This window comes from Podarcis gaigeae (genome assembly GCF_964106915.1).
Source record: "Podarcis gaigeae genome assembly, chromosome: 16".
Taxonomy (NCBI): domain Eukaryota; kingdom Metazoa; phylum Chordata; class Lepidosauria; order Squamata; family Lacertidae; genus Podarcis; species Podarcis gaigeae.
The window spans coordinates 33,488,196-33,514,315 of NC_139693.1; the positions used below are offsets into that span (position 1 = coordinate 33,488,196).

The following is a 26,120-nucleotide window of genomic DNA, read 5'->3' on the forward strand; positions in this document are numbered from 1 at the left end:
AAGGAATTTGTTCTTTCTTTCTTTATTTTTTTCAAAATATAGTCCAGCCCCCCACAAGGTCTGAGGGACAGTGGACCGGCCCCCTGCTGAAAAGGTTTGCTGACCCTTGATCTACTCCATCCTTTCCCTGTTCTTTGCTTAAAGTGCTTGGAGAAAGAAGGGGGGGCGGGTGCTAATCTTGCCCTATCACACCCCTCCCTGCTACCTGAAGCTTCTTACCTTTCTGCAAGTACTGAAGTGTGTTTTGGATTCTTCTGGAAAGGGTTCATACCAAGTCTGAAATACAACCCAAGAGGACATTTGTTGTCAAAGAAACACATTTCCAAAATGCCCCTTTATTTAAAGTTGGCCGAGGAGGGGAGGGGAGAAAGAATACTCCTGAAGAGAGGAGCAGTGCTGTATATTCTAAAGTCACTGCACCAACACATGCACTGACAGATCCACCAGAACACTTTTTGACCTTAAGAAAACACAACATATTTGCATTTGGCAAAGAACCCCAAGGAAGAATTATATAGTGGACTTCAGATTTCTATTCTGTTTACAATCAATATACTGTATATGAAGAACTGCCATTGGAGACAATATGAAAACACATGAGATTTTTGTCAATTACATGTGTTAATTGGCTACCCAATGCCACAACGTTTGTGCTCTCAACAGCTGTCTTCTGAACTAACCAAATTAAATATGGAATAATCACTGGATGAAGTTTTTTTTCTCATGTCATTGCTAGTAAGTCACATCCACCCGATTCAAGACCTGTTAACTCAAGGATAGCACTTCATGCACCTGATGAACTGGACTAGGGTCCACAAAAAGGCTATGCCATGAAAAGCTACCGTATTTTTCGCTCTATAACACGCACCCGACCATAACACGCACGTAGTTTTTAGAGGAGGAAAACCCGTAGGCATGCCACCCGTAGGCATCCCCTCCATAACACGCACAGACATTTCCCCTTACTTTCTAGGAGGAAAAAAGTGAGTGTTATGGTGCAAAAAATACAGTACTTGCAATGCGTCACAAGCCTCTGTTGTTTTTGTTGCAATGGACTTGCATAGCAAATGGCTTTTGTATAGAATAGTTTTACCGCAGTGGCTGCAAGAGGAGCGTCTTCCCTATGAACTTACAAGGGTTTGATCGGTGGGCTTCTCTTCCCAGCAATGATTTTCATAATCTCAAAATGATTAGTGTAAAGCTGGGTGTGCGTGGAGCCCTCATCTTGGGCATAGAGCTGATTTGTTCGAAGTGGTCGGCTATTCTTTGTCTAAATATGAACAAACAACAACAAAGTTTTACAAGGCACAATACAAGACTCTGTAATGTTTCTGCCTACGTAAGAGATCTGGTACAGTAAACTTGCAACTTATGTAGGGCTTCTGTTCCAGGGACTGCGCCTAAAGCCAAAATCGCATTTGATTCAATGACAGGTGGGACTGCCAAAGTCTCCCCCCCCCCCGACATTCACTCCCTTTCTGCCCCCCTTTTAATTTGCTATTTTTGCCAAGCACATGAAGTTGAATGCACACAAGTTAAATGCATAAGTTGCAGGCTTACTGTATACTAAGTATACAAATACTAAGAAACAAGTAAAGCACAAACTACGATTATAAACTACTAGAGCTTAATCCCAATAGCAGGGTGATCCATGGATCTGAATGTTCCATTTCTCACATTTGTCCCTCTTCCTTTGCTTTTCAGAGCTAAACACTGTGTGGGTAGATGGTTCCTGGATTTATTGGGAATCTACTGAATTAAAGGCACTGTACAGATGTATTTAATGAATGAACAAATGAATATCTGTATTATTGCTCAACATGGCTGGCTTCAAGCTAGCTTTGTATACAGAGATTGAAGAAGGCTTGCAAACTCTGGTTAAAGCCAACCATGGTTAGCGCTGTCATCAGTGCAGAGATAAACCTGCTCTATAAACAGCCATGAAACAGAAAAGGAAGAGAGAGCCTGTGTAAGAGATGGGCAGGAGGCAAAGGGGGATATGTGGCTTGCTTTCCCTCTTATAACCATGGCTAATAGGTTATGCCAAATATTGCATCGGTACCAAGTTTGTAAGCTGCCGATTCAAGTGTCAGAAATGTAGGGAAAGAAAAATAATACCAGATTAATTTCCCATTTTATATAATCATGAAAATGGAGACTGGAGAATTAGGAACACTTGGGAGGTCCTGGTGGGTAGTATTTCTGAAGTGTACACAAACCTGAAACAACTGACTTATCCCCACACTCCAAAACGATTCTGTCTCATCTCCACCCCCTTTCTTATTACTCTCCTCTTTCCCTCTTCTCCAGCCCACCCTCACTCTTCCCCAATCCCACAAGCCTCTCCTGCTTGCCAGAAGATTAAGGCTGAGCAGCTGAATATTCTCATTATTGACCCCCCCTATTCCATGGGGCAGGTAGGAACTCTGGGCTGACCGGGACCAGAAACAGGGAACCTGGCCTGACCAGTCAAACTGCACCACTGAGAAGCAGCTTGGCTTGGTGCCCCACAACTCCCTTTCTTTGATTAAGTGCCAAAGGTTTTGTTTTGGCGCCGGGTTTTGTTTTTACAAAATGGCTCGTTCCCCCTGTTTTGCCCCCCCCCCCCTCGGAGCTCCTGTACCCAGGGCTCCTAAGACGTCAGAGCAGTCAAGTCAGTGGGCCAGAATGCTTAGGGCAGTTACTCTGCCTAACCAGCCATACCGTCACATCAGACCATATCGGCCACACACTGCCAGATGGACTTGCTAGCACTAATTTGCTTCCTGTACTTATTTAACCCTGCTCTTCTGTGGAAAGCACAGAGCAGCATGCATGGGGACTTCAGAGGCCTAATGTAGCTGAGCCACTGATCAGGTGCACACCCGCTTGTCTTCAGTGATTTACTTCCTCAGGTACTCCTTCACCAGGTGCACATAAAAATATGCACATGTGCATTCTCTCTCACACTCACTGGTCTCCCGACAAATGCCATGTTAATCGACAACATCCCATAAATTTCCCTAAATATGATTATCTTGATCAGAAGAAGTAGTTTAGCAGGAACTGTAACTTGAGGCCAAAAGCTCTTTCTCCATGGCGCCCCACTTTGCCCCTTTGCGGTCTGGTTTCCGGAAAGCTGTTTATATTTGCTGCTATCACCTCTAATCCTACTACAACTAATTTACAACTACGCTTCTGCAGCTGTTAAGTTGGGGGTGATACATTACCTGATGGGGCGTTGCAGGGATTAATTCATTAAATGTCTGCAAAGCAATCAGATTTCAAAATGAAAAGTAAAAAAATGCTAGTAACAAAACATTTATTTTTTTCAAAACAAAAAACCAAAAAAAAGGTACTAATTATAATAATCATGCGGAATGAGGTGGCATTTCTGGGAGGTGGACAAAACACTTTTTTATTTTTTAATTCAAGCTGGCTAAAGTGTGAGAAATCACTCTTCAAATCACATCTTTGAGACAAAGGTCGCCTGGCGCCACAATCTATTGCGTCAACGCGAAATAGATGGGAAGGCTTTAAATGGCTGATTGAGCGTTCAAATCAGGACTCAAATATGGATCTCCTACTTCATCTTGTGTCCACCTCTGCTGATGCTTAAGATACCAGACTGTCTGAATTGGAACAACAATTTGTAAGTGCACACCTTATAAATGCTTTTTGTCTTCTTCTTAGGGTTCGCTTCATACATAAGCTGTAAAATAAGAAGCAAAGTTTGACTTTCTGCGATGGGTTTGGATTTAGATTAGTGACATAAATAGAAAGTCTCTATAAGAGCCAGTGTGGTACAAGTGGACAGAGGGTGAGGCTTAAGGCCCAGGAGATCAGAGGTCAGTACCCTGATCAACCCAAAAAAAAAAGAGGGGGAGGGGGGACGCATGCCGGGAGGCCTTCGACAAGCCACTATGTCTCAGTCTCAACTCCCCATTGGTAAAACGGGCAAAATGCTGGCCTAACTCACAGGGCTGTTGCAAGAACTCTATAGCACATTGCCGATTTTATTTTATTTCCAAATACAAAAAAAAAGGGAGGAAAAAGAGTGCCACGTAAAACGATCCAAAAGAGAAAAGTATCACAAGTACGGGTCCTCTCTTTACAAATTTCATAAGGATTTGCTTATGCTTCTGACTCCCTAAAGCGTGTGAAAGAAAGTTGCCTACTTCGGCTTACACCCACCTTCCCTTCCTCTCTCGGAATGACGACGTTTTCGTAGCGGTTGCGACACTGTTTCGGGGAGCGGTAAACTCTGCTGCAGGAGTTCACTACGTCGCTGACCAGATCCCAGTTGGGCGTGTGAGCCGGGGACACGACTGCGAGGTTGAGAGGCAGCTCCAGCAACTGTTTGACCGCCTACAAAGAAGGGGGAGGACAGACAGGAAGTAAGACTCTATTGCTACCCTCTTCACTAGTGATATCTGGGGGTGAGTGCTGATTCTGACGTGTGGGTGGTCCAGTTCTGGTTCCCTAAGAGGAGGCACTTGGGAGGAACACAAGGTTTGCAGCAGTACAACAGGGGGGGGGGGACGCAAACCTGAGGGGTGTGTGTGTGTGTGTGTGTGTGTGTGTGTGTGTGTGTGTGACAAAACAGGACTACACATGGTCAGTGGCCACAGAATGTGGAGTATCTGTTGGAGTGGAGGACCCAGAAAACAGAACAGGAGAAGGGGAATGGAATGAAGTAACCAGAGAGACAGAGCTGCTTTCTGGGGTACTTGAACAAGAGCACCCCACACTGCAAGACTGCGGGTCCCACTTGCTTAATAAAATACGTTACAGGTTAGTATGTTACACATGAAGCTGAACTCACTATTTTATCACACGTTAAGCAGCACAAAACTGATCGTAAGAGCCCTGTGTAGCCCGATTAGGCTGAAGGCTCATCTAGTCCGGTATCCTATTCTGCGCCCATGGGAAGCCTGCAAGCAGAGCGTGAGCACAACAGCACTCTCCTTTGACCCCCAGCAAATAATCAGAGGCGCATTGCCTTTGACAGCGGAAGCAGAAGACAGCCATTGTGGCGAGTGAGGACTATGTAAATGAAGGAATGGGGTATGCAGAGTGGGGCTGCAGTTTTGCAAACTAAAATCAACACAACTGCGAAAACTTGACTCCTCCATATTAACTGGGGGCATTGGGGTAGGTTTAGTCAACACCCTATTGGTGTCTCCTTAACCTTCTCCAAAATTAGCAAGTGTCTTCTATTTACTTTACAGGTAATAGTTTAGGTCATCATTGTGGTTGAAGCAAAACTGGCTCAATACTGGTTGGCCATTATGTCCACCAAGCGGGATCCCAAAAGGCACAACACATGCCAGATCAATCAACCTATACAATATAAGGTCGTCTTTGGACACACAGACACCTCTGAGTATCTTTGGTAAGCGGGGTAAGATGGGGAGCTCTGCCTATGGAATACCCCCACCTGGGAGGGTTACCTGGCATCCCACTCAACAAATTATTACTTTTAAGCTTTTAAACTCATTTTTAATTTCAAGTAAGAAACATACCCATACAAGGAATACAGAGCTTAGTAGCTGCACAGAAAATAAAGAAAAATAGTGGCTAACGGTTGTAGTTTTAGACATTCCAAGAAAGGCAATCAAATGAAAGTGTTGAACTTTTTAAATTATTATTTTCAAAGGCTTTTAAAACTTCTGAGGATGCTGGTTTATGCTGCAACCAAATCCACCAGTTCTTGCAGTGGTTTATTCTGTTGTCTTTGCCTTTTAAATGACTTCATGTAGCAATGTCTACCACCCTGGGAATACTCTTATTGGGAGGGGGCACAGGGGACTCAATAAATAAAAATAAGCAGCGCGCACACACCCCGCCAGACCTTATGTCTGTACGCTGCAGACGCAGATGAAGGACTTAGAAGTGAGCCCAGTTCTGGCCAAGTCTTTCTTGGAACGTACCTGGCACCTAGTGGTTGGAGTGGGAAAGCATCAAGCACCCAGGACTGCCAGATGGCGACAAACTGGGGGAAACGCACATTTAGCTATTCAGCAATGGAGTTCTAGCCAACTAAATTCTACTCAGAGCAGACTCGCTGAAAATCAACGGGTCTACGTTGGTTATGCCCATCAGTTTCAATGGGTCTATTCGGAGTACAAGCCAGAGGTGAGTGCAACCCAAAGACTTCAAAGAACCCAGTGTTGCAGACGCCATCTCACCTGGAGGAGCGCCCAGTCCTCGCTGATGAGCCACTCGGGATTGTCTTGGCCCGCCTCTGCAGCCGGCTTCACAAGAGTCGGGAGCGGCTTTGCAAACTGGGTCTGCTGCTTCAGAAGGATGTTCTTCTTCTGCTCTTTGCCTTCCCGCTTCATTTTCAGCATCCCCAGAGTGGCTCGGTCAAAGAGTGACCGGGGAGGGATAACCGTCTCCCCGTGGCGCTGCTTCTTCTTCCTTCCTGCAGCTGGGAAGAGGGATGCTGGGCTCAGTGAAGCAGTTGGTGGCAGGGAGTGGGAAGGGGCAATGAACATACAAACTACGCAAGGATGTTAAAAGTTATGAAAGGGTTTCCAAAGCCCTCAAAAGGCCACAGGCGTAATAAGCTTTGATCCACCACAACGCCTATGGTACTCTGGCAGATCAGGGAGGTTTTGAGCTGTTTGCTGGGGAATAATTTAAAAAAAACCCAAATCCCTAACACCATCATAAATTTAGTGATCTGGGCAGGTACTAGTTGTACCAATGTGGAGGGCAGGGGGAGACCCACAGCCGTAAGACAAATGAGGGGCAAAGAGCACTTGTGCCACTGCAACCAGCCAGTAGGCGCTAATGCTTTAGCACCTCTGCCACCCATGTGCTGTATCATCCACAAACCTGGCAGACTGAGCTCTGTGCTTCGTAGGTGCCCCCTAGGCTGCAGTACCAGAAGTGTTATCACCTGCCTGAGCACTTTGTCAGCTGACCATAACAGTCAATCCTTGAACATCCCCCGCAAAAGCTCAAGTCCAGACAACCTGGGGCTCTTCATTTCCCATCATCTCTGACCACTGGGCTATGCTGTCTGGGGCTGACAGGAGCTGAAGGTCGCAAACATCTGGAGGGCCACAGACTCCTCAACCTGAGCCACCTGTTCATTTCAGAAAACCTAACCTCTCCTTCTCCATCCCCTTATACTGCTGGTTTTGTAACACCACCTCCTGTCTGCCTTGGTTTACACTCCCTGCCTCTGGCCCTGAGACTTCTGGCTAAGAAACTTGTGTGAGGTCAGACTGTTTGTCCACCCAGCCCAAGGTTGTCTACTGCAGGGGTAGCCAATGTGGTGCGCTCCAGATGTTGCTCCCATCAGACTCAGCCAGCACAGCCTATGGTCAGGGATGATGGGAGATGTAGTCCAACAAATATCCAGAGAGTACCACACTGGCTATCCCTGGTCTGCTGACTGGCAGCAGCTCTTCAGCGTCTTACGCAGAGAGAGGTCTTCTGCATCATCAGCTACTTCATACCTTATGAAGGCTCATCACAGCTATCTGCCAATCACCCATTCCCACACCCTTCTGAGTAATACCCCTCCCCACCTTCTCACTATATAGAAGGGTCTGGAAACTTCTGTTTCAGTGTATCTGAAGAAGTGTGCATGCACACGAAAGCTCATACCAAGAACTGACTTAGTTGGTCTTTAAGGTGCTACTGGAAGGAATTTTTTTTGTTTCATACCTTATTTTAAAGAAAACAAACAAACTGGAGATGCCACAGGTTGAACCGGGAATTTCTGAAAAGCACATGCTCTGATTTTATCTCTTGCCTATCCTGGAATGTTCAGAATTTGATCCATGCCGGCCTCTTGCCTCGGACTGACTACCAGCACCCTCCCACAACCTAATTGCCTGAGGAGCCCCCTCCTGCTGGGCCTCACAACAGCACAACCCCACTTCCCAGCCGGTTTCTCAATGTTTAAAATAATCTTTGGAAAGCCTATGACATAACAGCAACTTTCTCAGCTTGGGCTTCCTGCAACAAAGGAGTTCCACACCCACAGAAGCAATGCCGGGAGGTGTCTGACAATGTATATCCTACATAAAAACCCAATGTTTACCAGATGGATCCGTTTTGTGGCGCTTACGCTCCTTCCTGACATACACGGGGGGCAGTTTGGACTCTGGGATCGGGGTGCTCTCATACATCAGGCACATGACCGAGTCGATATAGATGTCGTTGTCATCCTGAGGTGGCGTTGGGGGAGTCCAGAGCTGTACAAAGCATTAGAAGAGAGTTACCTCGCTTTGTGTTCTTGGATAAGCAGAGGGTGTGCGTGCGTGTGGAAGAGGAACAGAAAGAGTGTGTACAGGGTACCTCCAGTTGCAAACGGGATCCGTTCCAGAGGTCCGGCCGCATCCCGAGGTTTTTGCAACCCGGAGGACACATGCGCATGGCACAGTTTATCGCTTCTGTGCATGCACGCGTGGCACGGTTCAGAGCTTCTGCACATGCACGCACGGGGAAACCTGGAAAAATACTTCCAGGTTTGCCGTGTTCGCATCCCGAAGTTTACGTAACCAGAGGGATACGTAAGCAGAGGTTTGAATGCACTAACATAAGAAGGCCCTGCTGGATCAGGCCAATGGCCCATCTAGTCCAGCATCCTGTTCTCACAGTGGCCAACAAGCTACCTGTGGGAAGCCTGCAAGCAGGACCATGAGTGCAACAGCAATCTCTCCTCCTGCAGTTTCTAGGAACTGGTATTCAAGAGCATACTTGCCCCTCTCCATACAGCGTGTGCGTATGCGTTTTCCTCGCCTCCGCCCCACATCCACCCTCACGCTGAAGAGGTAATAAAATCAATACAGACTTACCGGCATTATTTCAGTTTGTCCATCTGGGCCTTCATAAATATATTCCTGGAGCAGGGAGCGGGGGGAAGAGAGACACACTTAGTTCTGATGAAGCCTGAGGACAAAATAGCTGTCTTCAAATATCTAAAGGGCTGTAACATGGAGGATGGAGCAAGCTTGTCTATTCCTGCTCCAGAGGCTAGGACCCGAAGCAATGGATTCAAATTACAAGAAAGGAGATTCTGACTAAACATCAGGAAGGACTTTTTGATAGTAAGAGCTGTTCAACAGTGAAAGAGACTTCCACAAAGGGTGGTGTGCTCTCCTTCCTGGAGGTTTTTAAGCAGAGTTTGGGTGGCCACCTGTCATGTATGATTTAGTAGATATTCCTGCATTGCAGGGCGTTGGACTAGACGACCCTCAGAATGCCTTCCAACTTCTTCCAAGAATCTATGAGAAGCACAATTCATTGTGGGTTTTATCCCCGTGGAGGTCCTACTTAAGAGTATACTAAATGAAATTATGTCTCTACGTTTGGTCCATTAATTTCAATGCATCTAGGATTAACAGTGGATACAACCTTTTAAAAAAAGAAAAGGCTAAGGGGAGGTAATACACCCCCCTTAAATTAAAAAAGCCCAATGAAAACTAAGGACCAGTACCCAATGAAATATTAGAAAAATGGAAAAACTGTGGCGTGGAAGAGAAGGCCTGCCCTGCTTGAGGTTCTTATAGCTTCCAGTATCCTAGAGGAGAGCTAGGTTGGCAATCCATTGGAGATGAAGGGACATAAGTGTTGTTTTCCTGCAGGTATCCCTCCAATGTTTTAAGAAGTGCATAAAAGCTGGCAGGTAAATTACTTTGTTATATGCATCTTCCCGAGTGTAGGTGAGCAGTTCCTCCTCTTCCCCGTCCAAAAGCATTTTCTCCTCTTGTTCTTTCAGCAACTTCAGGTGATGATTTTCCCACACCTTTTTGGCAGTTCTTACTTCCATCTAGGTAAGATATATATTTTTATATATTTAAAAGAAAAATGTAATGTATTAAGATCAATTACAAAACTCACTCAGGAATCAGCAGGAGGTATCAATTTCTGGGTTACTTGCAGTAGACCGATAAGGATCTCTGACCCCAAATACTATTTAACAATAGCAGCAACAAAATGACCTCCCTGCAATCTAAATTATACTAGGCTGAAGTAATTAGGAGGGGATTTTTGCGTGGAAAGACCGAGAGCTCCGTTCTGGTATTCAAAACAATCTTGTGGGCTCAGAATCCTTTAATTCTAAGTGCACCGCTGTTACATCAAGAGCCAGTTGGTGGATATCCAGGTTCTGCGACAACAACAACAACAACAACAACAACAATAATAATAATTTATTATATGTACCCCACCCATCTGGCTGGGTTTCCCCAGCCACTCTGGGCAGCTTCCAACAATGACCAAAAATACACTAAGATGTCACACATTAAAAACTTCCCTTAACAGGGCTGCCTTCAGATGTCTTCTGAATGTCAGGTAGCTGTTTATCTCTTTGACATCTGATGGGAGGGTGTTCCACAGGTTGGGTGCCACCACCAAGAAGACCCTCTGCCTGGTTCCATGTAGCTTTGCTTCTCACAATGAGGGAACCGCAAGAAGGCCCTCGGCGCTGGACCTCAAAAGCCCAACAAAGTAGATCCCACAAGTTTGCCCACCCCTGAGCTAATTATTTCAGAGGCAATGATTTCCAGGGTGGAAATAACTATTATATTTATATACAGTATGTATGTGTGTGTGCATATTTAGGTGCCACAAGATGTACCATGGCATAAGCTTTCATGGGCTACAGAAATAAAAATGTCACTCTCCCATGTCTTTTTTTTTAAAAAAAAAATCCTGGGTCTTCTAGGCATCTTCTGTAGTTTTTGCTTTCGTTCACAGATACTTTGCTGCATAATACTGTAAGAGCAGAAGAAGGCCTCCCACAGTACTTTATGTGCCCTTAGTATCTGCTCAGGCCAGATCCCTCAGTGGCCAGGCTGTAATGTGTCTTTGAACTGGGGTAAGACCTCTTGCTTGCCTGGATGGGGAGTGCGGTATGTCTGGCCACACACACCAAGGGCATGCACCCCCAACCCCCCAAAAGGTTACTGCTGTAGAAGTGACTGCATATACATGCCATACCTCATTTTCCTTCAGTTCACTATCATCAGTGGAAACATGGAAGAGCTCTAGGTAATTCAAAGCGTACTTTTCAATTGGGGTGAGCTGAGAGAAGATACAAAGAAGTAATTATCCGACAAAGAGTATGTCAATGCTTCTTCTAGGGACTACCAAACCATAAATGCAATAAGCACGTCCAATTAACCAGCCAACAGATTTAAGTGCATTATTTTTAACAGATGTGTTTGTAAAAAAAAAAAAAGAACACGACAAGAATCATCTTAGAAAATGAACCTCTCCTCCTTCTCTCTTGTCAAGGGCAGAAGGCTTTTCTAAGATTGTTCTTGTTTTTAGAAGAAGAGTTTGGATTTGATATCCTGCTTTATCACTACCCGAAGGAATCTCAAAGCAGCTAACATTCTCCTTTCCCTTCCTCCCCCACAACAAACACTCTGTGAGGTGAGTGGGGCTGAGAGACCTTAGATAAGCGTGACTAGCCCAAGATCACCCAGCAGCTGCATGTGGAGGAGCGGAGACACGAACCCGGTTGACCAGATTACGAATCTACCGCTCTTAACCACTACACCACACTGGCATTAGAGACAAATGTGTATCTCACAAACAAAAGTGTGCTTCCTGCTTCAAAACGGTTGCTTCTGCTCATTTGGAAAATGATTCGTCAAATTAGCTGTCATTTCCCTCAATTAACTAACAGCCATAATAATAAGTTCCAAAGCGATTCAGACAACTTAGGTACAGTTGGCATTTTCCACAGGAAGCTACTGCGTACACAGACAAAGTTATTGATCAATCTAACTTATTTAATCTACACTAGCCTTATCCTGACGTGCTCTGGTCCACGGGGTCACGAAGAGTCGGAAATGACTAAACGACAAAACAACAACAAGCCTTCCCCAACCTAGTACCCTCTAGATGCTGTTGGATCCCACCACACTTGACCACTGGCCATGCTGGCAGGGGCTGATGGGAGCTGGGAATGAACTATACCTGGGAAGTGCCACATTGTGGAAGGTTGGTTTGCAATGCTCTAAAGATACCTTCAACTGTTAATGTAAAGCAAGTGTACCTGATCCACAACAGCAACCAACTCCTGCAGCTGAGAAGGCTCATCAAGATACTGGGACTTGCCGATTTCAGAAATGAGAGGTTCCAAAGCTGATTCAGTCTTTGAGACCTGAATGCATGTGTTCAACTCCTCCTCCTCTTCTCGCTCTGTACTTTTGAGAGCCTTTTTAAAACACACAAAAGGTGTTTGTTTTTTTTGTATAAATGCAGCAGCACATCCATCACATTTTTTAAAAAAGTTATTCTGATAAGAAAACCAATTTTTTATCCGTTAAATAAACTGAGCAAATTAAGGCAATTTCTACTGCTATTCATAGGTAATGAAGTTGTAAGAGATTGTTCAGCCTGGCACTCGGAGCAATGGAAATCTCATACTCACTTTACCTGTGAGATAGGTGGGGTGAGAGAGACTGACTGGTCCAGTGTCACTTAGCAAGTCTCAAGGCTCAGGAAGAATCTGAACCCAAGTCTCCAACACTCTGGTCTAACACTTAACCACTGTGCCACATGGGCTCTCAAGGTAGATATGTGCAGGGCACTTGTTTGTTGAATATTGAACTATTCACTTGGGTTATATGAAAGTATTCTTGCATAGAAAGCGCCTTCTAGATTTTGTAGTAATAATTAGGAATTTGGGGGAAACGTAATGCTTTGACTAAAGGGCATACAACCTCCCCAACTCCACCCTAGACAAGGGCTGCATTCCCTTGAGAGTAATCTGTCTGTAATTGGACTAATTAATCCAGGATAAAGACATCCCATTTCAGTCTTCACTGTGGCTCCCTCAGACCCCTAATACGATGCAGGTCTACTCAAAACTAAGCCCCATTTAAAAAAAAATCTCATTTATAAAAACCCCAAAATCTCAGAAGCCCACTTTGCAATAACTAAAGCAGGGTTTTTAGTGTTGCTGTCGCCACTGATCTACGAAATAGAATCTATATCAAGATATGACAGGCACCCACCATCTGGGCTTTCTGGAAACAACTGGAAGACATTTTTGTTCCCACAGACTTTCCCAGCTGGATAAATGAGTCCTTGCTGTATCTATTCCATAGGGTTTTAGTTTTATCTTAAATGTATCTGCTGTCTCTAAGCTTTCAACTGGTTCCTGCAGTTGTTATTGTACGTTGCCTTAAGACGACTGTATAGAAGGAGATCAACAGCTAGATGATGATGATGGCGCTTATCAATGGCTGTATGCTTTTATTTAATAAAATACTATGGCATGCAGTTGTTCTCAAACTATATAAGAGGGGAGACATCAAAGAGGCATGAAAAATCAGGGAGGGAGGAACTCTGATGGGATGGGAGAATGGGGCAGCTTCAAGAGGTGTAGGAGGCTGCATAAAATGCAGCAAAGTTGCAGACATCCCTCCTGTGGTGTAACCAGTACATCCCATGTTAGGTTTCTGTCAAAATAGTTGCAGGCAACCTTAATGTTGTGCAGAACCAGTAAACATTTGCATCATGCAAATACTTCACCCTATTCATCTCCTAAATGTGCTGAAATACTGCACCCAGAGAAAGAGGAGGAGAGAATATATGTATTATTAAAAGGCTTAAATAGCTCTCAGGGGAAGTAGTGTATTACCTACATGAATAGTTTATAAGCTTTCAAGAAACCTTTAAAAGAAATGATTCAGAAGATTAAAAAGAAGAAGATGACATGATTATTCTGAAGGGAGCACTTGGAAAGTCCCAAAAGGCAATCAAAACAGTTCTGCCACACAGTTATATATCCTCTTTTATTTCTGTTCAAATTATTTGTGCTTAATTACCTCTATAAAAGGTCTTGCAACCTTAGGAGATATGGTTTCAGCCGGGGAGGGCTCCTGTGTAAGCATCACAAATTCTTCAGCCTTCACGCGGAAGCCAGAGTCCTCCATTGGAGAATGAACCTCAAAGAGTTCCTGAATCGTTTGCTGTGGAAGGAGGGGAAATACGTCTCATATCAAGCTCCTGAAGAAGTGTCAATTTATTTATGCTCCCCCCACCCCCATTGTAACTTAACTCAGGGCCAGATTTCTATCCGAAGGAGGAACAAAAGGAATGTCTCCTCACCCCACAGCACTCCATTAACAGTTCTCTTTGAAGGGGAGGGATTTGAGGCCAAAAGAAATAAAAATTGACACACCTACTCCTTCTTCATTCATTAACAAAATACAGATGCTGCTACTGGCCAGGATTTGGGAAACCAGTTCAGAGGGGATCAGAGAGGCTGGGTCTGAAACCTGACACCACCGAGACACTCTAGCTACTGATGCACTGTGCAAAGTACCCTCAGCATTTTCTCAGATTCACAAAAGACACAATGAGCAGAAACTCTCCTCAATGAGGTCAAACTAATAAGTGCATCTTTTTCTCCATTTCCTTTCTTATTATTAAACTATGTGGGTGGAGAGTAGAAGAAAAGCTGTAGCCATCAGATACCATGATCAACACTCTCCACCAAATCTGCTATGAAGTCCCAGTGGCTTTGAAGCTGGCAGGACTAGGAGGCTCCTCCTACTGGGAGGGGTCAAGCACAAATACATTTGCATAGTCCTCCCAACTTTCAAAGGCAAGTTGGAGCAGCCCAATCCTAAATAACCTCCATGATGAAAGCCAATTAGAAGTCCTGCTAGTTGTGTCTCAAGACAACAATAAAGCCTCAGGAGCCGATGCTTTGAAACAAAGGGTATAAAGTATTTGGGGAAACAAGGAAGGTTTCTTGATAAAATTATTATACTTATTAAAAATATATATACCTGTGTTAAAAAGGCCATAGAATAGTCGTTTCCCTGAGCTGCTACTTCTCGGATCAAATCCTTAGTGCCATTTTTTAAGAGCTTCTCTTCTACTGAATTTCCACTGACAAGCCTAGAGAAGAAACCAAGGAGATGTACCAAAACCTTAAAGCTGAGAGCAAAATGAGAATAGCCAGAACAGACTGAATTTACTGAGTAGTCAAGATTAGAAAATGGTTTTTAGGCAATGTTTTATTGCTGGGCATGTTAGCAGAGCAAAGTTGACCGCTCTAGGACATAATCATTTATCTACTACATATTTTGCAAAGTCCTTTGTTCACTAGGGACACCCTTCACAACCAAATTTTGCATCATGATTATTGGGATCAAGAAGCAGGTTCTCTTCTATGTTTGAATACAGACAGATGCCATATTGAATCAACATGACAGACTAATCTTTCAAAAATGCACTGCTTCCTTCCTTCCTCCCAAGTGATGGTGTGCACAAATCTGTTAAGATTATCACAAAATATGGGCAACGCCTGCCCTCTTTAGATGACATGGTGAAGTTATGGTATCAGGAATCTCCGGAGCACAAATAGCCTCTGTCGTGCCTACCATGGGCAAGGCTGCATGTTGCCAATCTCACTAGAGGAACCATTTTCTATTTGTAGAACAGCTACTTTGCAGGCATCACCTGTAGATGTGGATGTCTTTGCATCTGCCAATTCTGTCACACCATTCCTGAGCCTTAGCATCCATCACTGGATTTAAATCGTTGTCATAAAACACAACGGTGTCAGCCTCCACAAGGTTGACACCCGTGGAGCGGCTGTGTGAAGAAAGAATTGCACAGAAGATGCGCTTGTCTCTGTTGAAAGTCTTCATCAGTTCCTTGATCAGAAAAGAGGGGTGGGGAGGAAAAGCATCACAGACCATAAGGCATTTAGCACTCACTGTTGAGATGACAAGTATCACATTACTTATTCTCAGGGCAGACACCTTTGTCACACATGGGATCAAGTGCTGGGCCACCCTATCTGATTGGATGTGGTGTTCAGAATCTAAAAAACGTATGTACACAGCGTACAGAGATCCCTGCTACCCAGGCTGCACAGGGAGCCAGACAGGAAGGAACTGAAGAGAGGTTTCCCTCCCATGTGGATGTACAGTAAGTACACTTTACATAAGACCTGCCAAGTGGAAAAAGTGGGAGGGGCAAACCATCCGAGGATCCCCTCCTCCCTGCGGGAAAAGTGATGAAGTACTCAGAACCACCAAATAGCTTTTGAGAACAAATGAACAACAAACAAAGACAGAGACTGAAAATCAGAAGCAAGAAATAAATAAAAAGTGATAGCAAACTATTTAGAGAAGGAGTGAAGTGCTCTTTACTGGGCAAGGTAAAGCGTTAAACCGATGAGGAGCTACCACGGAGCTGGATAGATACTAAAGCTCATGATTCATTGTCTCTCTTGGGCAAGTGGGGATGGACGTAACCCACTTAACTCCCATTGCCCCTGACCATTCACTGTGCTGACTGGAAGTTGGAGTCCAGCAGCATCCATTGGGCACCAGGTTAGCCACCCCTCGTATAAAGAATGAGATGGAGGGATTGCTCCAAGTAAAGTTTACCTGCCGCTCTTCCTGATTAGCACATTCATCAATCCTCACGTAGGTGAAGAAATGGAAATTCAAGAAGAGCTCCAAGATGTCTAGCATGAGGATCATCTGGGACAAGATCAGCACCCGCCGTCCTTCCGACTTCAACTTCTGAAGCAAGACCGCCAGGGCTTCCAGCTTGCCTAAATTTTGTAAAATAAGAAAGTGTAAAGCCTTCCCACAGAACATTTGCCCGATTCCAGGTTCTACACAATCCAACCAAAAGGAAAAAAGGAAAAGAAAGAAAAAAAAAGAAAAAGATTCTCCTCTACCTGCATCGTACTGAACAAGTCGGAGATCAGGAAACTGAAGCAATTGTGGGGTGGTGAGTTGCTGCAGCTGACTCAAGTAAGGTGAGGCTGCCTCTTTCAGATGGTGCCTGAGTAGTTTCATTCTATGGCTGTACAAAGGAGGAAGCCTTGCCATGTGCAAAGATGGAGGAGCAGCCACTGCAGATGGCAGCACACAGAGCAGCCTGGGAAACAAAAAGCAGACACGTGGCTAAGTACTTTGGATATATGAATCATTGCATGGTGGCCTTGTTAAATACAGAACCAGCAGCCTAGATTCTCATTCTGGTCTCTTTCAAAGGGGTGGCATGGCTGGGGAAGAGGAACATGAGAGGTGGCTGAAGGCCAGCAGCAGCTTCAGGATCAAGAGCAAGGGAAACATTCCAGTGATCACCTGTTAACAGCATCCCTCAGAGAGTCCTGCTGCTGCTCCAGTGTCCGTGTCATCCCCTGCAGTGGATCACTGTGGTCCCAAGAGGGATTCGACGAGAGGAGACAGTTTGCAAAACCAGCCCAGCTCCATTTGCTGCCTCCAGCGGAAAACTGAGGGGTCATCTTTCTGTCCCCCACTAGAGAACAAATTCTCATGAGGTCCTGGCCATACACTGGTGCTCGGGAACAGCGGCGCTCATTGCAAGAAAAGATGCGGTCGAGGCGCTCCTTTAGAATCCTGTTTTTTTCCTCAAACGACTCCTTTGTAATAAAAATTTGGAAAAAACCACAAAAAAAAGTGTATACCATGGGCAGAAAGCTTTAAAATCAGAACTATAAAGAGTTCAAAGTCTGTTACTTGACTACAATCCTAAAATCACTTACCCCAGAGTAAGTCCCACTGAATTCAATGTGTCTTAATTCCAAGCAAAGATGCATAAGAATGCAACTGCATATGTACCCCAAAGCAAAGGGATCTTCCCCCCCTTTTTTGGCACAACCTCCAACAAAACAGTTCTGATTCATACAGCTATATGCTAGCATCGCTACTGGAGCGCTCTGTAGATTCTGTTCCAGAATAATCAATTAAATCCCCCCCCCCCCCCATTCTGCTCTACTTCTATTAAATTAAATTCTGTAAGGTTATAGTCTACATTTTAGTCTTAAGCATAAATTTAGCAGGTGGGGGCATAATTCAGTAGCAGTGTACATGCATAGCATACTGAAGCTCCCAGATTCAGTTTCCCAGCACCTTCCATTAAAAAAAGGTCTCAGAGAAAAGGGAAGGGCCAAGAACTCTTCCTGAGACCCCAGAAAACTGCTGCCAGTCAGAGCAGACAATACTGAGCCAGATGGTCTAACAGTATAAAATGCAGCTAGTTACAATCATCTATTTTGTTGATACTGAACATTATACAGCTTCCAAATCAGACAGAAGGTATTTTCCTTTATTATTATTTTTGTTTAATACATAGCTTCCCTTTCATATTTCTGTGGGTACCTTTCATTGTCCCTCTTTCAAAAATCAAATTTCACAATTCCATTTTTGAAAGTGAGCCAAGCTGCATTTTTTCCTTCTCTATACTTAAAAGATGTTCATACCCTCTCCAATCTGCCAAAAGTTGCTTCTACATAATTAAAGGTGGGGTTCACTTCTTTAAAAGCCCAATTTATATCAAAAGTAATTCACCTGCATGAGCGCATCTGTATCTGTATCCACACACCCCCCACACCTGGGGACTAGAAGCTACAACATACAACTTTGTTGACAAGCAAAAATACAGTGGTGCCTCGCAAGACGAAAAGAATCCGTTCCGCGAGTCTCTTCGTCTTGCGGTTTTTTCGTCTTGCGAAGCAAGCCCATTAGCGGCTTAGCGGATTAGCGCTATTAGCAGCTTAGCGGATCAGCTGATAAGCGGCTTAGCGGATCAGCTGTTAAGCGGCTTAGCGGATCAGCTGTTAAGCGGCTTAGCGGATCAGCTGATAAGCGGCTTAGCGGCTTAGGAAAAAGGGGGGGAGGAAAAAAACCCCGCAGGAACTCGCAAGACATTTTCGTCTTGCGAAGCAAGCCCATAGGAAATTCGTTTTGCGAAGCACCTCCAAAACGGAAAACCCTTTCGTCTAGCAGGTTTTCCGTCTTGCGAGGCATTCGTCTTGCGGGGCACCACTGTAAAGTGGAAAAATCAAAGAGCTAAATATTGCAACTTCATTTATTTTCACTTTTCAGTCCTCGAAGGAATTGAAAGGGAAGCTATTTCATCTGACAACTGAACGCACACAGTAAAAATCAGTAAAAGTACCTGTGAGTGTCCTCCGTGAATAAGGCCAGGTTTTAAAGATGACGCCGAGTCCCCCGAAGCTAAATTAGTACCACCCATTGTTCTACCTAGAACACACACTTAAAGATAAACCATGTGTTTATACATCCCAAATACACTCTTTACAAAGGACTTCAAGCTACTACAAGCCGTAACATGCCACACGCCACCCAAGGCAATTCCAAGGCCAGCCTTGCATTTAACCACATGCCTGGTTGTCACAGGGAACAAGGAATTGTAGACCGTGCAGGTCGGCAGGTGGGAGGACAGACATTCTGTGCCTCTTCTACCACTAGCTAGCCTACTTCGTTTAGATGCTGTGTTGGGGAGAAGAAAAAGTCTGCTCCTGCAGCACACCTGGTGTAGGAAACTAAATAAGCTGCTGTAAGAGGTGAAGAATACTCTACTTCTCCTCTGCCAGCCCACTGCATTTCTAGCATGCAATTTTATTTTATTTATACTATCCCTTGAGGGACCACTCCTGTCGTGAATAAACCATAGTTTATGGCGATGTCCAAACACAGCTTCTGTGGTGGGGGCAAATGATTACCTGGGGGAGGTGGTATTCAGCTTGCAGGAGGGAGAAAGGGGCAAGGGTGGAGAGAGGCTCAACTGTTTCCTGAATTTTGGGGTGTAGGAGTTCTTGTAAGGGATGTAAAAAGCTGGCCGCAGAGAAACAGCTCCAGTTGAGAGCCCTGCAAGCTGCAGATGCAAGTCTAGGGATGGGGAAGTAACTGCATCTGCTTCATCCAATTGAAATCATTTCCCCTATTTACTTATGGGATGGGGAGGAGGAGGGAAGGCCATAAAATCCCCATATGGTTTTAAAAATCTGCTTCTTAAAATGTCCCAGAGGTAGACATGCAGGAAACAGCCCCTACCTTGTTGCGCTACTGCCGGAGCTGGCAAGCCAGCCGGATGCTGGTTTCCCAAAGCGTTCAGAGCGTTTTGAACTGTCCCTGCCGGAGACACTGTCTGCATGACTACTGGGCCCTGAGGCCGCAAGTACTGCTGCCCAGGAGCTGACACAATTTGTAGAACGCTGCCTGCATTGGTAGAAATTGAAACATAAGAGGTCATAAACTGATCCAAAAATTAACAAGGAAAAAACCCGCCACCGGTTTTCTTTTTTACACCATGCATCACAAAAGCAGGCAAACCTAAAACTTCCAAGTCTCTTGAGTTATCCTTAAAATGCAGGCAATAAAAGTGACAATGCCACATGACTCTCTCCTCTTCCCCCGGGAAAAAAAAAATCCAACTCCTTTTCTTAGCCCATGGATGGGTAAGCTGTGGCTCTTTCAGAAGTTCTGGACTCCAATTCCCAACAGCCCCAGATGACATAGCGAATGGACAGAAATGATGCAAGCCGTGGGTATATTGTGTGCATGAGAGAGTGTGCATTTGGAAAGGGAGAGAGAGATGCGCTCTTTTGAAATTAGGTTTGTACAATACCTTGCAGCTGCAGAGGTTGTCCTGCAGTGAGCTGGCGAAGCTGACTGTGGGATAAAGTAAATTTATTCCCCTGAAACTGCAGCGTCACAGGAGTCTCTGGCTGAGCAATTCTGCCCTGTGCTCCTGCAATGGATGCCAACTGGGCTATCTTTACCACTTCGCCACCTGGAGGAGGGGGAGGAACAGAACCACACATTAAGGGGAGGGGCTGCCTTCCAAACAGTCTTTGTCCTCACTCCAGTTAGTAAAACTGATGCTGAAGCTGCTTCCATGCAGAATTATACATAGTGCAGAGGGGGGGAAAGTGTCATATAAAAGTTCCACAGGTACTGCTTGCATACAGGGGGTGAACAAATAGGTTTCTTTTGTTTTGTTTTAATGTAGAACAACGCAGGGGGTTGCGGTGTGTAGAAGTTACCCTTCCATTTTTGCAGGAAACAACAGCAACCTGAAAAAACTCATGTGACACTTTGTAAACCAGAGAGTAGAAAGTCATTAAGCGGGACTCCTCTGCCTTTTCAAAAGCAAAACGCATTCAAGGGACGCCAAGAATTTCAGCAGGACTGTCAGTGTTTAGTGACTTGGCTGAAGCAATTTTGTTTCCAGTACTCCCTGCCTGTAAGCCTTTTTGATAGAAAGCAACAAACAGGAAGGTAACAAATCAAAAATAATAAATCATTATCGTGCCTGTGGTAGAACTTTCACTGAAAGCATTTTATAATGCATTTTCAAAATGTGCCAAGTTTGTTTCACATCAGTTCCATGATCTACTTAATTCAAAAAACTGCATTGTTAAACTATGGTTGTTGGGTTTTTTTAAACAGGTGATTAGGGTGTCTCAGAACAGATTTAAAGTAATGATAACACCAATCATAAAATAATTTAGGTCAACTGGAAAAATATTCGCAACAGGTTTTTTAAATCTGAAAGCACAGCTCTGTGCTTCAATGCACTGAGAAAGCTCCAAATAAAAAATTCACCTGAATTTCTGGATCCGAGTCACCATGGATCTTTGAACTTTTGCAAAGGCAGTTTATTCCCCCAGGGATGAAAACATTAGTATATCAGTGCTCAATAATCTCTAGACATGCTTGTAGGCAGTGCACATACAATCTGAACCGTTCCCCTCCCCATTCCACCTAACAGCTGCAGTTTTCGCCTCCAAGGAAGTCAAGAGGCCTTCTTAGCAGGATGAAGTTAGTGTTTTCAAAAAAAGAAAGAAAAAAAGAAAAGAGAGTCAAATTAGGAAGAGGAGAGCTTTGCAGGAAAGAAAAAAGGCAGGGGGAGTAGAAGTTGTTTCCGGGTCCAAAAGAAGTCTGGCCAGCGAAGGAAACATGCAGAAATGAAGAGATTAAGTTGACACCGCTAATGTTATGTCCACAGCAATTTTTTTTCTTCTATTATTATTTTTTTCTCATCTAAATTTGGGACCTTTCTCCATGGTCATATAAGCAGTGGAAAACAGTGAGCAAGGCTACTCAAGAGTGAGGGGGGGGGAGTTGTGTTTAATAAAACAAAAACAAAAAAAACACAAAACAAGCCACCACAACAAAATCATTCTGTACACATTTTTTTTAGGGTGCCTAATAACTTAACCTCAGGGAAGCTTTGGAAACAAAATAAAAAATAAAAAAGTGGGAGAAACCTGTAGAGGGGAGGTGGGGTGGGGAGGGGAGTTGGGGCACTTACTAGGCAACCGTGCCTGAGCCTGAGAGGTCAATACCAGCCTCTGAGGCAGCACACTCTGTTGGATGGTGTGCGGGGGGGCCTGTGGCTGGGCCTGGCCTAGCTGTAAGGCCTGCACAGTGGTCTGACCCCGCAGTTTCGCAGGATTGGCCGGGCTAGTTGCTGCTGTGAAGGTCACTGCTGGCTGCTGTCTTGGAGGAGCACTGATGGAAGACTGAGTTGTCTGAAACTGTGGAGCTGCGGAGGAGACGGCTGCGGAGGCTGCAATCAATAAGGTTGGGTTGTGCAAGCTGTTAGATTCAGTCCGCTTTTTAAGGGTTATAGCATTGGAGATTTTTTTTGTAATTAAAAAAACAAAACAAAACAGGTACAGAAGTGCTGCAAAATCCTCTGTTTTCACAGGCTATAACAACAACCAGCAACGTAAATACCAACTGGGTCACAGAAGTCATGGAAAACTACATGTGTTATCAATTAGGCCCGTCTGCTCATTATACACACACACACACACATACACGCAACTTTAGGTGGTCACAAAATCATCAACCGGCTATTAGTTTTGTTTCCACGGCTGTTAGTATTGTAGGATGTGGGGTTCTTAAGCTGTGCCAAAGATGAGCTGCTCGGACAAAATCTAATACAAAAATCAAAGATCCCAATGAACAAATTGGAATTATGCCCCTGCCCCACTGCCAGTATAACTAAGGCTGATAAAATCTTACAGTGCTCATTCTCCGAGCTAATGGAAACACCGGGGGAGTGGAGGAATATGGTGCAAGCCTTCCAGGACTTTGCAAGCAAAAAGAGTGCAGGCTTTAATATCCTGCATTAGAAATCTCCCCCACCCCCATGCATATGGTATCATGCTTCCCAGGGCAGTGAAGGTGAAAACAGCATACTAAAGATCAGCATCTTAAGAAGAGCCCTGCTGGATTAGGCCAAAGGCCCATCTAGTCCAACGTCTTGTTCTCGTGGCAGCCATCCAGGTGCCTATGGGAAACCCACAAGCACAACCTGAGCACAACAACTCTCTTCCCAGTGACTGGTATTCAGAGGCCTTAATGTTCTTCCCACCTCAAGGGTTCCTTGCACATAGAAAACTAGCACATCAGCAAACAGACTAGGCTAGAATCCTTTTTCTCAATGTGACAAGGAGCTCTTGCCATGGGAAAGCATTAAAAAAAACAACACACAGTTCGCTAACCATATCCTAATATTGGCATAGCCCCCAAAGAACTGTTACCATAGTAGTATGTTTGTCCCATTAACTGGTTCAAAAGCTTTCAGAGAGCAGCTCGTGAAAAATCGTGGAGTGGTCTCCACTTGATCTCAAAACGAACTGTTGTGTAGGCCTACGGTGCTTCGTTTTTCAGGTGGCAGAAAAGGTCAGCACCCACAAAAAAGTGGTGTGGTCAGGACATAGCTTAAATCTCTTCTCAGGGAGGCTCACCTCACATTTTGAGGACCACAACTGCATGCAACTAAGAGCCAATTTCAAACTGCTAAAACAGGACCCTGCTTAGGTTGGAAGGCAGCAAACCTAAGTCAAATACTTCGCATTTCACACACAAAAATTCCCCGTCAACCTATTTTGGGCAGCTTTCCGATGGCGTGGTAAACACAGGAAAGAGTGATGAACAGAGTTTGAGAGGAAGCACGTACACCATCACAACTGTGTTAAATTTCACCCTGATCCACTCAGTGCACAGCTTTAACCTGGCAGTTTAGTTGTAAAGAAATGGCCATACTTGTAGTCAGGTGGGAGGACAATTTCAATTTATCAGACTGGTATATCTGAGACCCAGAAGAAAACTAGAGTGGCAATACCTTTCATACCTTGATTTGCAGACACTGTAGCTACAGGTGACCTTCCACGCACTTGCCCCTGTTGAGCCACCGTAGCTGTCGTCACTGTGCGCTGTTGCACTTGAGCACTGGGGAAAGCCGCAATTCTGCCTTCAGGCTTCTGCCCATATTGAACGGGTTGGAACAACCTGAAAAGGTTGGGCGTTACTTATTACCTCCTCCCACAAGCACAACACTAACAAAACCTCGTTCTGAATTACAGTTTTGGACAACAGAACAGAAGCACTTGCATAGCTTAAAAGTACCGTATTTTACGCCCCATAGGACGCACCGCCCCATAAGACGCACCTAGTTGGGGGGGGGGATAAAGAAAAAAAAATATTTTCCCCCCCAGGCACGGGGCTGGTGTGGGGGAAGCCCGAGCTTCCCCCGACCCCAGCCCCCAGAACAGGCTGCTGCCTGCAAGCCTTAAGCGCCCGGCGGGACCTCCCGTCGGGCGCGCGAGGCTTGCGGACACCTTCCAGAAGTACGGGGCGTCCTCCGGAGGGCGCCCCGTACTTCGGGCTGTAGGCTTCTGCCCGGGCTTGCAAGGCTTGCAGATAAGCTTCCTGAAGCCTGGAGAGCGAGAGGGGGCGGTGCCCACCGATGCCTCTCGCTCTCCAGGCTTCAGCGAAAGCCTGCATTCGCCCCATAGGACGCACACACATTTCCCCTTCATTTTTGGAGGGGGAAAAGTGCGTCCTATAGGGCGAAAAATACGGTACAACATGGGACGTGGTTATCATTACAGTAAACAGAATGATTTGAAAGTAGCTTTTACAAATCACCTTTCAGTCACAGGGCACTCTAGGCAGTGCACAACAAACATAAACTTTAAAGAACAGAACAGATACCACTTTGCCCCCCCCCAATGAAAAATATGTGCAATTGAGTCCCAGTTTATTAGAACATTTTTCCATACTGCCTTTTAGGGAATAGCACTTCTAAAGGCAGCTTGAAAACATAAATAAAACATTAAAAACAGACAAACCCAAAGCCTCATTCCAATAAAACTAAACCATTAGAAACAGCAGTCTAAAATCATTTCACAGTCCAGCAGAACGCTCAGTAAAACCCATGTAAACTAATTGCATTACTCCCAATGTTAGCTTCCCTTTCTTCTCCTTCCATCTGTACCTCACCCTCTGCATCTGCTCCACTAGACCCCCCCCCAGCACTCTGGAGTACATTTTGGGGGCACACACGTGGGGGGGGGTGTTCCCTCCCTTCAGAAATAATTTCAAACCAGCAGCGACATAAGCCATTAAACAGTCAAATGCCCAGCTCAATGCCTCAACTGAATAGCTGCTCAAATTAAATGGGTTTTCAAGGCTTGTTTTAAAAGCTGCATACCTGCTTGGCTTCAACTTCACTGGATTAGGCCTTGCGGGAGGTAGAGGAGAGGTGTATATTTCCTCAATGAGCTTTCTGGTCACTTTTTGCTTTGGCAGCACTTGTGACTCATACAGAGTCATTTTATTCTCAATCCCAATCAAATCAAAGAGACTCAGGTCCGTATCCTACAGGTAGACAAAGAGAAATTTAAAGCATTAGTACCACTCATCCAACGTTATCGTTTATAACCTACTCTTCTGTTCACAAAACAAAACAAACCCAAGAAACATCAATGAAATAATAATTTAAATGTTTAAAACCCACCAAGTTAGTTGCTTGAAGTATTTTTGGGGGCACCTTTCCAGACAAACTTGTCAAGGCAGCGTACCACATTATATGAAGAACCATTACAATTCCACACATTCAAAAATTCAAACAGTCAATGAGGGGCCTAATTAAAAAATATTAAAAAGTGACAGGCTGCCTGAATAGAAATTGTTTTCAATTTCTGTATTAAAAGCAACAGTGAATCTTCATAGGGAGAGTGCTGGATCCTGATCTCTGAGTGACTGCCACTGAATTCTATAGATGAGGCCAGTTCCCAACATTGTGCTACTAACTATCTGATGAAGATGCTATGCTGTTCTGTGTAGACAGAAGCAGGCTTGTAAAGATCACCCTCTACAATGCCCTTGAGTAAAGCAGGAATGGTCATAAAACAGATAATTGAATGGTCGGTCTGTGAGCACTTAAAAAAGGATGCTGAGATTACTAAGATCCGGCATGGGTTTCACAAAAACAAGTCATGCCAGATGAATCTCTCTTCTTCTTTTAAAATAGAGTTACAAGCTTGTCAAAGT

The 26,120-nt window shown here is 44.7% G+C and overlaps 1 protein-coding gene across 50 annotated transcripts in view; it reads right to left on the reverse strand.

Moving 5' to 3' along the window:
- Nucleotides 1-26,120, reverse strand: part of EP400 (E1A binding protein p400) — a 74,537-nt gene that overhangs the window by 12,646 nt on the left and 35,771 nt on the right. For 10 of the 50 annotated variants that reach the window (XM_083716670.1, XM_083716669.1, XM_083716654.1 and 7 more), the window contains 23 exons: nucleotides 25,279-25,445; nucleotides 23,908-24,074; nucleotides 22,084-22,341; nucleotides 20,395-20,559; nucleotides 19,821-19,985; nucleotides 18,922-19,019; nucleotides 17,085-17,383; nucleotides 16,673-16,875; nucleotides 16,374-16,543; nucleotides 15,436-15,632; nucleotides 14,760-14,871; nucleotides 13,791-13,934; nucleotides 12,011-12,172; nucleotides 10,945-11,028; nucleotides 9,638-9,772; nucleotides 8,799-8,843; nucleotides 8,042-8,195; nucleotides 6,171-6,412; nucleotides 4,174-4,347; nucleotides 3,644-3,691; nucleotides 3,210-3,245; nucleotides 1,134-1,270; nucleotides 220-276 (listed from right to left, as the gene is read on the reverse strand). In XM_083716670.1, coding sequence (XP_083572796.1) covers nucleotides 220-276; nucleotides 1,134-1,270; nucleotides 3,210-3,245; nucleotides 3,644-3,691; nucleotides 4,174-4,347; nucleotides 6,171-6,412; nucleotides 8,042-8,195; nucleotides 8,799-8,843; nucleotides 9,638-9,772; nucleotides 10,945-11,028; nucleotides 12,011-12,172; nucleotides 13,791-13,934; nucleotides 14,760-14,871; nucleotides 15,436-15,632; nucleotides 16,374-16,543; nucleotides 16,673-16,875; nucleotides 17,085-17,383; nucleotides 18,922-19,019; nucleotides 19,821-19,985; nucleotides 20,395-20,559; nucleotides 22,084-22,341; nucleotides 23,908-24,074; nucleotides 25,279-25,445 — 3,419 coding nt within the window. The remainder of the gene's footprint in view (nucleotides 1-219; nucleotides 277-1,133; nucleotides 1,271-3,209; nucleotides 3,246-3,643; nucleotides 3,692-4,173; nucleotides 4,348-6,170; nucleotides 6,413-8,041; nucleotides 8,196-8,798; nucleotides 8,844-9,637; nucleotides 9,773-10,944; nucleotides 11,029-12,010; nucleotides 12,173-13,790; nucleotides 13,935-14,759; nucleotides 14,872-15,435; nucleotides 15,633-16,373; nucleotides 16,544-16,672; nucleotides 16,876-17,084; nucleotides 17,384-18,921; nucleotides 19,020-19,820; nucleotides 19,986-20,394; nucleotides 20,560-22,083; nucleotides 22,342-23,907; nucleotides 24,075-25,278; nucleotides 25,446-26,120) is intronic. The other 40 variants (XM_083716665.1, XM_083716658.1, XM_083716663.1 and 37 more) reach the window with 17 other exon arrangements.